A 10,000-nucleotide genomic window follows, 5' to 3' on the forward strand; every position below is an offset into this window, starting at 1 on the left:
TGGAGTGTCATTATATTTGTTTATTTTTTCTGTCAGAGCCCAGGGCTGACAGAACCTGTGGTTAACGGTCAGAGCCCAGGGCTGACAGAACCTGTGGTTAACGGTCAGAGCCCAGGGCTGACAGAACCTGTGGTTAACGGTCAGAGCCCAGGGCTGACAGAACCTGTGGTTAACGGTCAGAGCCCAGGGCTGACAGAACCTGTGGTTAACGGTCAGAGCCCAGGGCTGACAGAACCTGTGGTTAACGGTCAGAGCCCAGGGCTGACAGAACCTGTGGTTAACGGTCAGAGCCCAGGGCTGACAGAACCTGTGGTTAACGGTCAGAGCCCAGGGCTGACAGAACCTGTGGTTAACGGTCAGAGCCCAGGGCTGACAGAACCTGTGGTTAACGGTCAGAGCCCAGGGCTGACAGAACCTGTGGTTAACGGTCAGAGCCCAGGGCTGACAGAACCTGTGGTTAACGGTCAGAGCCCAGGGCTGACAGAACCTGTGGTTAACGGTCAGAGCCCAGGGCTGACAGAACCTGTGGTTAACGGTCAGAGCCCAGGTCTGACAGAACCTGTGGTTAACGGTCAGAGCCCAGGGCTGACAGAACCTGTGGTTAACGGTCAGAGCCCAGGGCTGACAGAACCTGTGGTTAACGGTCAGAGCCCAGGGCTGACAGAACCTGTGGTTAACGGTCAGAGCCCAGGGCTGACAGAACCTGTGGTTAACGGTCAGAGCCCAGGTCTGACAGAACCTGTGGTTAACGGTCAGAGCCCAGGTCTGACAGAACCTGTGGTTAACGGTCAGAGCCCAGGGCTGACAGAACCTGTGGTTAACGGTCAGAGCCCAGGGCTGACAGAACCTGTGGTTAACGGTCAGAGCCCAGGTCTGACAGAACCTGTGGTTAACGGTCAGAGCCCAGGTCTGACAGAACCTGTGGTTAACGGTCAGAGCCCAGGGCTGACAGAACCTGTGGTTAACGGTCAGAGCCCAGGTCTGACAGAACCTGTGGTTAACGGTCAGAGCCCAGGGCTGACAGAACCTGTGGTTAACGGTCAGAGCCCAGGGCTGACAGAACCTGTGGTTAACGGTCAGAGCCCAGGGCTGACAGAACCTGTGGTTAACGGTCAGAGCCCAGGGCTGACAGAACCTGTGGTTAACGGTCAGAGCCCAGATCTGACAGAACCTGTGAAGACGATCTAGGTGCTGCTGAAATTCCTCCTTAGTGGGAGACAGCAGCACCAGGTCATCTGCGTACAGTATTGATCATTTTTGTGTGATTTTGTTGTCAGAACATTCAACTATGTAAAGAAAACAGTATTTAATAAGAATATTTCATTCATTCAGATCTAGGATGTTATTTTAGTGTTCCCTTTATTTTTTTTATTTTTTTTTTACCTACCAAAAGAGTCCCCTCTCAGCCTACCATTGACTATGTACAGACCCAGTGTTCCACAGAGCTGTAGGTGTACCTACCTAAAGAGTCCCCTCTCAGCCTACCATTGACTATGTACAGACCCAGTGTTCCACAGAGCTTCACAAGCTGTACTCCATTTTTGTTGTTTCTGTGGGGGTGTGTGGGGAGGTTGTTGCTTCCTTGTAGGTGTTTACGGGGACGTGCTCGCTCTCTCCTGCGGTCTCTCTCTACAGCGGTCTCTCTCTCTCTCTCTCTCTCTCTCTACTGCGGTCTCTCTCTCTCTCTCTCTCTCTCTCTTTCTCTACTGCCCTCTCTACTGCAGTCTCTCTCGCTCTCTCCTGCTGTCTCTCTCTCTCCTGCTGTCTCTCTCCTGCTGTCTCTCTCTCTCTCCTGCTGTCTCTCTCTCTCTCCTGCTGTCTCTCTCTCTGCGGTCTCTCTCTCTCTCTCTCTACTGCGGTCTCTCTCTCTCTACTGCGGTCTCTCTCTCTCTACTGCTGTCTCTCTCTCTCTCTCTCTACTGTCTCTCTCTCTCTGCTGTCTCTCTCGCTCTCTGCTGTCTCTCTCTCTCTCCTGCTGTCTCTCTCTCTCTCTCTCCTGCTGTCTCTCTCTCTCCTGCTGTCTCTCTCTCTCTCCTGCTGTCTCTCTCTCTCCTGCTGTCTCTCTCTCTACTGCTGTCTCTCTCTCTCCTGCGGTCTCTCTCTCTCTCTCTACTGCGGTCTCTCTCTCTCTCTACTGCTGTCTCTCTCTCTCTCTACTGCTGTCTCTCTCTCTCTCTACTGCTGTCTCTCTCTCTCTCTACTGCTGTCTCTCTCTCTCTCTCTCTCTCTCCTGCTGTCTCTCTCTCTCTCTCTCCTGCTCTCTCTCTGTCTCCATCTTTACCTCTCCTCTCTCCCCCCAGTGTGCCCCCCTCCCACGGAGCCAGAGAACGGAGGCTACAGGTGCCACCCGTCCCCCTGCCATCGCCTCACCCAGAAGACCGTGATAGAGTACTTCTGTGACGAGGGCTACGCTCTGAAGGGGGACTACAAGTTCCTCACCTGTCAGAATGGGGAGTGGGACGCACCCATGCAGATCACCTGCCACCTCAGCCCAGGTAAGATCATCTCTCCTCTCACCCCTCACCTCATACCCCTCACCTCATACCCCTTATACCCCTCACCTCATACCCCACACCACATACCCCTCACCTCATATCCCTCATACACCTCTTACCCCTCACCACTCATCCCTCATATACCCCTCACCCCCCTCACATCCTACTGTATGTAGTGTAGTAGACCAGCATCCATATTTAGTTGTCTGAGTCAGACTAAGAGCTCGTTGTCTCAGTAGAACGTTGAGGAACCCTTCCGTTGATTCTATCCAAATGCTCAGGAAATGTCAAACTCACGTTTTATACATTTTGTAAAAAAGTATCGTCTAGTGCATGCTGTCTCCTGACTGTCTCCTGTCTCCCTCTCTTAATTAAATTTCACAGTGCTCTATTGCATGACGGAAGTAGATATTTGTTCTGCCAAAGCAACAATCCTAAACCTCTCCATCTTTCTCTCTGTCTGTCTCTCTCTGTCTCTCTCTCTGTCTCTCTCTGTCTCTGTCTCTCTCTCTCTCTCTGTCTCTCTCTCTGTCTCTCTCTCTGTCTCTCTCTCTGTCTCTGTCTCTCTCGCTGTCTCTCTGTCGCTGTCTCTCTCTCTGTCTCAGATAAGGAGCTGCGGTCTCCAATGGCGATGCCAGCTCTGTCCATCGTAGCGTCCACAGCCTCCTCTGTGGCCCTCCTGCTGCTGCTGGTGGTGCTGTTTGTTCTGCTGCAGCCCAAACTCAAGTCCTTCCACCACAGCAGGTTACACACACACACACACACACACACACACACACACACACACACACACCGAGACACACACCGAGACACACACACACATACACCGAGACATACACACACATACACAGACACACACACACACACACACACACACCCCGAGACACACACACACACACCCACACACACACACACACACACACACACACAGAGACACACACAGAGACACACACACACACACACACACACCGAGACACACACACACACCGAGACACACACACACACACACCTTTTACCTCTGCATGTGTGTTTTGCTGCCCTTTTGGGCCATTCAGATCCAGTTTGGTGAAGTTAAAAATTTACCTGGTTTTACAGGTTAACAGGCGCAGCAAATGAAACCACTGTGAAAGCTGCAGGGGAAACGGTTCAACAGTTAACCGCCATACTCAAATCAAATCAAACTTTATTAGTCACACGCGCCGAATACAACAACTGTAGACTTTACTGTGAAATGTTTACTGATGAGCCCTTAACCAACAGTGTAGACCTCACAGTGAAATATTTACTGACAAGCCCTTAACCAACAGTGTAGACCTCACAGTGAAATATTTACTGACAAGCCCTTCACCAACAGTGTAGACCTCACAGTGAAATATTTACTGACAAGCCCTTAACCAACAGTGTAGACCTCACAGTGAAATATTTACTGACAAGCCCTTAACCAACAGTGTAGACCTCACAGTGAAATGTTTACTGACAAGCCCTTCACCAACAGTGTAGACCTCACAGTGAAATGTTTACTGACAAGCCCTTAACCAACAGTGTAGACCTCACAGTGAAATGTTTACTGACAAGCCCTTAACCAACAGTGTAGACCTCACAGTGAAATGTTTACTGACAAGCCCTTCACCAACAGTGTAGACCTCACAGTGAAATGTTTACTGACAAGCCCTTCACCAACAGTGTAGACCTCACAGTGAAATGTTTACTGACAAGCCCTTCACCAACAGTGTAGACCTCACAGTGAAATGTTTACTGACAAGCCCTTCACCAACAGTGTAGACCTCACAGTGAAATGTTTACTGACAAGCCCTTAACCAACAGTGTAGACCTCACAGTGAAATGTTTACTGACAAGCCCTTCACCAACAGTGTAGACCTCACAGTGAAATGTTTACTGACAAGCCCTTAACCAACAGTGTAGACCTCACAGTGAAATGTTTACTGACAAGCCCTTAACCAACAGTGTAGACCTCACAGTGAAATGTTTACTGACAAGCCCTTCACCAACAGTGTAGACCTCACAGTGAAATGTTTACTGACAAGCCCTTCACCAACAGTGTAGACCTCACAGTGAAATGTTTACTGACAAGCCCTTAACCAACAGTGTAGACCTCACAGTGAAATGTTTACTGACAAGCCCTTCACCAACAGTGTAGATCAAGAAGAGTTAAGAAAATATTTACCAAATAAACGAAAGTTAAAAAAATTAAATGATAAAATACAGGGGTACCGGTACCGAGTCAGTGGGGGGGGGGTACCGGTACCGGTACCAGTGTAGACCTCAGTGGGGGTACAGGTTAGTAAATGTTTGTACTGGGGGTGAAGGGACTATACTAGATAACCAAAAAGGTACAGTGTAGACTCTGTACATGTAGTGAAGGGATATGCATTAATACTGACAAGCCCTGTAGGTGGGGGTGAAGTGACTATGCACCAACAGTGGTAGACTCTGTACATGTAGGTGGGGGTGAAGGGACTATGCATAGATAATATACCGTGGGAAAAGGTACTGAGTCAGTGTGTGGGGGTACAGGTTAGTAGAGGTACTCTGTACATGTAGGTGGGGGTGAAGGGACTATACATAGATAATATACCGTGGGAAAAGGTGTCAGTGTGTGGGTGTACAGGTTAGTAGAGGTACTCTGTACATGTAGGTGGGGGTGAAGGGACTATGCATTAATATACCGTGGGAAAAGGTACTGAGTCAGTGTGTGGGGGTACAGGTTAGTAGAGGTACTCTCACCAACAGTGTAGACCACAGTGAAATGTTTACTGACAAGCCCTTAACCAACAGTGTAGACATAGATAATATACCGTGGGAAAAGGTACTGAGTCAGTGTGTGGGGGTACAGGTTAGTTACTCTGTACATGTAGGTGGGGGTGAAGGGACATAGATAATATGACAAGCTGAGTCAACAGTGTAGACTCTGTACACAGTGAAATGTTTACTGACAAGCCCTTAACCAACAGTGTAGACCTCACAGTGAAATATTTACTGACAAGCCCTGTTACTGAGTCAGTGTGTGGGGGTACAGGTTAGTAGAGGTACACATGTAGGTGGGGGTGAAGGGACTATGCATGATAATATACAGTGGGAAAAGTTTGAGTCAGTGTGTGGGGGTACAGGTTAGTAGAGGTACTCTGTACATGTTAAGGACTATACAAGCCCTTACCAACAGTGTAGACCTACAGTGAAATACTGTTTACTTACAAGCCCTTAACCAACAGTGTAGACCTACAGTGAAATGTTTACATGTAGGTGGGGGTGAAGGGACTATACATAGATAATATACTGTGGGAAAAGGTACTGAGTCAGTGTGTGGGGGGGTACAGGTTAGTCAGGGTACTCTGTACATGTAGGTGGGGGGTGAAGGGAATACATAGATAATATACTGTGGGAAAAGGTACTGAGTCAGTGTGTGGGGGTACAGGTTAGTAGAGGTACTCTGTAGGTGGGGGTGACAGTGTGTGGGGTACAGGTTAAGAGGTACTCTGTACATGTTTAGGGACTATACATAGATAATATACTGTGGGAAAAGGTAACAGTGTGTGGGGGTACAGGTTAGTCAACATGTGTAGGGAAAAGGTACTGACAGTGTGTGGGGGTACAGGTTAGTCAGGGTACTCTGTACATGTAGTGGGGGTGAAATAGATAATATACCGTTAAAAGGTACTGAGTCAGTGTGGGGGACACAGGTTAGTAGAGGTACTCTGAGGTGGGGGGTCTATGCATAGATAATATACCGTGGGAAAAGGTACTGAGTCAGTGTGTGGGGATACAGGTTAGTAGAGGTACTCTGTACATGTAGGTGGGGGTGAAGGGACTATACATAGATAATATACTGTGGGAAAAGGTACTGAGTCAGTGTGTGGGTGTACAGGTTACAGAGGTACTCTGTACATGTAGGTGGGGGTGAAGGGACTATGCATAGATAATATACCGAAAAGGTTGAGTCAGTGTGTGACAGGTTAGTCAGGGTACTCTGTACATGTAGGTGGGGGGTGAAGGGACTATGCATAGATAATATACTGTGGGGAAAAGGTACTGAGTCAGTGTGTGGGGGTACAGGTTAGTAGAGGTACTCTGTACATGTAGGTGGGGGGTGAAGGGACTATGCATAGATACTGTGGGAAAAGGTACTGAGTCAGTGTGTGGGGGTACAGGTTAGTCAGGGTACTCTGTACATGTAGGTGGGGGTGAAGGGACTATGCATAGATAATATACTGTGGGAAAGGTACTGAGTCAGTGTGTGGGGGTACAGGTTAGTCAGGGTACTCTGTACATGTAGGTGGGGGTGAAGGGACTATACATAGATAATATACTGTGGGAAAAGGTACTGAGTCAGTGTGTGGGGATACAGGTTAGTAGAGGTACACATGTAGGTAAGGGACTATGCATGATAATATACATGAGTCAGGTGTGGGGGTTAGAAGTACATGTAGGTGGGGGTGAAGGGACTATGCATAGATAATATACCGTGGGAAAAGGTAAGTCATGTGTGGGGGGTACAGGTTAGTAGAGGGTACATGTAGGTGGGGGTGAAGGGACTATGCATAGATAATATACTGTGGGAAAAGGTACTGAGTCAGTGTGGGGGGTACAGGTTAGTCAGGGTACTCTGTACATGTAGGTGGGGGTGAAGGGACTATGCATAGATAATATACCGTGGGAAAAGGTACTGAGTCAGTGTGGGGGATACAGGTTAGTAGGGACTCTGTATAGGTGGGGGGTGAAGGGACTATGCATAGATAATATACCGTGGGAAAAGGTACTGAGTCAGTGTGTGGGGGTACAGGTTAGTAGAGGTACTCTGTACATGTAGGTGGGGGTGAAGGGACTATACATAGATAATATACTGTGGGAAAAGGTACTGAGTCAGTGTGTGGGGGTACAGGTTAGTCAGGGTACTCTGTACATGTAGGTGGGGGTGAAGGGACTATACATAGATAATATACTGTGGGAAAAGGTACTGAGTCAGTGTGTGGGGGTACAGGTTAGTAGAGGTACTCTGTACATGTAGGTGGGGTTGAAGGGACTATGAAGATAATATACTGTGACTGAGTCAGTGTGTAGATACAGGTTATAGAGGTACTCTGTACATGTAGGTGGGGGTGAAGGGACTATGCATAGATAATATACTGTGGGAAAAGGTACTGAGTCAGTGTGTGGGGGTACAGGTTAGTAGAGGTACTCTGTACATGTAGGTGGGGGTGAAGGGACTATGCATAGATAATATACTGTGGGAAAAGGTACTGAGTCAGTGTGTGGGGGTACAGGTTAGTAGAGGTACTCTGTACATGTAGGTGGGGGTGAAGGGACTATGCATAGATAATATACTGTGGGAAAAGGTACTGAGTCAGTGTGTGGGGATACAGGTTAGTAGAGGTACTCTGTACATGTAGGTGGGGGTGAAGGGACTATGCATAGATAATATACTGTGGGAAAAGGTACTGAGTCAGTGTGTGGGGGTACAGGTTAGTAGAGGTACTCTGTACATGTAGGTGGGGGTGAAGGGACTATGCATAGATAATATACCGTGGGAAAAGGTACTGAGTCAGTGTGTGGGGGTACAGGTTAGTCAGGGTACTCTGTACATGTAGGTGGGGGTGAAGGGACTATGCATAGATAATATACTGTGGGAAAAGGTACTGAGTCAGTGTGTGGGGGTACAGGTTAGTAGAGGTACTCTGTACATGTAGGTGGGGGTGAAGGGACTATGCATAGATAATATACTGTGGGAAAAGGTACTGAGTCAGTGTGTGGGGGTACAGGTTAGTAGAGGTACTCTGTACATGTAGGTGGGGGTGAAGGGACTATGCATAGATAATATACTGTGGGAAAAGGTACTGAGTCAGTGTGTGGGGGTACAGGTTAGTCAGGGTACTCTGTACATGTAGGTGGGGGTGAAGGGACTATGCATAGATAATATACTGTGGGAAAAGGTACTGAGTCAGTGTGTGGGGGTACAGGTTAGTCAGGGTACTCTGTACATGTAGGTGGGGGTGAAGGGACTATACATAGATAATATACTGTGGGAAAAGGTACTGAGTCAGTGTGTGGGGATACAGGTTAGTAGAGGTACTCTGTACATGTAGGTGGGGGTGAAGGGACTATGCATAGATAATATACTGTGGGAAAAGGTACTGAGTCAGTGTGTGGGGATACAGGTTAGTAGAGGTACTCTGTACATGTAGGTGGGGGTGAAGGGACTATGCATAGATAATATACTGTGGGAAAAGGTACTGAGTCAGTGTGTGGGGGTACAGGTTAGTAGAGGTACTCTGTACATGTAGGTGGGGGTGAAGGGACTATGCATAGATAATATACCGTGGGAAAAGGTACTGAGTCAGTGTGTGGGGGTACAGGTTAGTAGAGGTACTCTGTACATGTAGGTGGGGGTGAAGGGACTATGCATAGATAATATACTGTGGGAAAAGGTACTGAGTCAGTGTGTGGGGGTACAGGTTAGTAGAGGTACTCTGTACATGTAGGTGGGGGTGAAGGGACTATACATAGATAATATACCGTGGGAAAAGGTACTGAGTCAGTGTGTGGGGGTACAGGTTAGTAGAGGTACTCTGTACATGTAGGTGGGGGTGAAGGGACTATGCATAGATAATAAACAGTGAGTAGCAGCAGTGTAAAAACAAAGGGGGGGTCAATGTAAACAGTCCGGTGGTTATCAGACTTGGTGCTCGGGTACCGCTTGTCGTACGGTAGCAGAGAAAACAGTCTATGACCTGGGTGACTGGAGTCTCTGACAGTTTTATTGGCTTTCTTCTGACACCGCCTGTTTCAAAGGTCCTGGATGGCAGGAAGCTATGGCCCCAGTGATGTACTGGGCCGTTCGCACTACCCTCTGTAGCGCCTTACGGTCGGATGTCGAGAAATTGTCTCTGGTTCTGTGATTTTAACAGTCAGCACTCATTAGATCTCATGTTAGTAGGCAGCTCTGTTGATTGTGTTGTCAGGTCTGGGGGGCAGTGAGGCCTGGGGGGGCTGTCTGGGGGGTCGTGTGGTGCCTGGGGGTCGTGTGGGGCTGTCTGGGGGGCCGTGTGGTGGGGGGCCGTGTGGGGCCTGTCTGGGGGGGCGTGTGGTGCCTGGGGGGTCGTGTAGGGCTGTCTGGGGGGCCGTGTGGTGCCTGGGGGGCCGTGTGGGGCCTGTCTGGGGGCTGTGGGGCCTGTCTGGGGAGCCTGTCTGTGGGGCCTGTCTGGGGGGCCGTGTGGTGCCTGGGGGGCCTGTCTGTGGGGCCTGTCTGGGGGGCTGTGAGGCCTGGGGGGCCGTGTGGTGCCTGGGGGGCCTGTCTGGGGGGCCGTGAGGCCTGGCGCCATCTGATGAGTTCCACAACCACCTCTAGTCTAGGACAGGAACATCACACAGCACCACACCACCAGAAATACTGTTCTCTCTCCTCCCTCTCTCGTACACTCATTCTTTCTTACATTTTATTCCCCTCCCCCTCTCTCTCTCTCTCCAGGCGTGAGCAGGGTGTATCAGGCCAG

General features: G+C 49.2%; 1 protein-coding gene and 3 long non-coding RNA genes across 38 annotated transcripts in view; 2 read left to right on the forward strand and 2 right to left on the reverse strand.

Annotated features, from left to right (window-relative positions):
* LOC127931450 (uncharacterized) overlaps nucleotides 1-892 on the reverse strand; it is a 4,212-nt gene extending 3,320 nt beyond the window's left edge. The window contains exons 1-3 of the long non-coding RNA XR_008141210.1: nucleotides 776-892; nucleotides 560-703; nucleotides 1-523 (exon numbers count right to left, since the gene is read on the reverse strand). The exon at nucleotides 1-523 is cut by the window's left edge and continues 2,425 nt beyond it. This is a non-coding gene — a long non-coding RNA (uncharacterized LOC127931450). The remainder of the gene's footprint in view (nucleotides 524-559; nucleotides 704-775) is intronic.
* LOC118377163 (sushi domain-containing protein 6-like) overlaps nucleotides 1-10,000 on the forward strand; it is an 87,655-nt gene that overhangs the window by 72,656 nt on the left and 4,999 nt on the right. Inside the window, exons 4-6 of the mRNA XM_052524198.1 lie at nucleotides 2,301-2,495; nucleotides 3,101-3,239; nucleotides 9,976-10,000. The exon at nucleotides 9,976-10,000 is cut by the window's right edge and continues 403 nt beyond it. Of these exons, the coding sequence (XP_052380158.1) occupies nucleotides 2,301-2,495; nucleotides 3,101-3,239; nucleotides 9,976-10,000 (359 nt within the window). The remainder of the gene's footprint in view (nucleotides 1-2,300; nucleotides 2,496-3,100; nucleotides 3,240-9,975) is intronic.
* On the reverse strand, nucleotides 3,454-5,503 carry LOC127931449 (uncharacterized). Of its 17 annotated transcripts, none has more exons than XR_008141209.1 (4): nucleotides 4,421-4,746; nucleotides 4,280-4,373; nucleotides 3,904-4,091; nucleotides 3,454-3,856 (listed from the first exon to the last, which is right to left on the reverse strand). It is a non-coding gene; the product is annotated as an uncharacterized LOC127931449 (long non-coding RNA). The 17 variants fall into 17 exon arrangements; XR_008141208.1 differs by having other exon boundaries at nucleotides 4,233-4,326; nucleotides 4,374-4,746; XR_008141207.1 differs by adding an exon at nucleotides 5,475-5,503 and having other exon boundaries at nucleotides 3,904-4,608.
* On the forward strand, nucleotides 4,954-9,487 carry LOC127931451 (uncharacterized). Of its 19 annotated transcripts, XR_008141217.1 has the most exons (8): nucleotides 4,977-5,102; nucleotides 6,540-6,593; nucleotides 7,031-7,075; nucleotides 7,267-7,365; nucleotides 7,649-7,774; nucleotides 7,874-7,999; nucleotides 8,099-8,368; nucleotides 8,666-9,019. It is a non-coding gene; the product is annotated as an uncharacterized LOC127931451 (long non-coding RNA). The 19 variants fall into 19 exon arrangements; XR_008141221.1 differs by lacking the exons at nucleotides 6,540-6,593; nucleotides 7,031-7,075; nucleotides 7,267-7,365 and adding exons at nucleotides 7,465-7,501; nucleotides 9,035-9,487 and having other exon boundaries at nucleotides 7,587-7,774; nucleotides 8,666-8,836; XR_008141214.1 differs by lacking the exons at nucleotides 6,540-6,593; nucleotides 7,031-7,075; nucleotides 7,267-7,365 and adding an exon at nucleotides 7,465-7,501 and having other exon boundaries at nucleotides 4,954-5,102; nucleotides 7,587-7,774.

The sequence above is a fragment of the Oncorhynchus keta genome, chromosome 8 (genome assembly GCF_023373465.1).
Source record: "Oncorhynchus keta strain PuntledgeMale-10-30-2019 chromosome 8, Oket_V2, whole genome shotgun sequence".
NCBI classification, from domain to species: domain Eukaryota; kingdom Metazoa; phylum Chordata; class Actinopteri; order Salmoniformes; family Salmonidae; genus Oncorhynchus; species Oncorhynchus keta.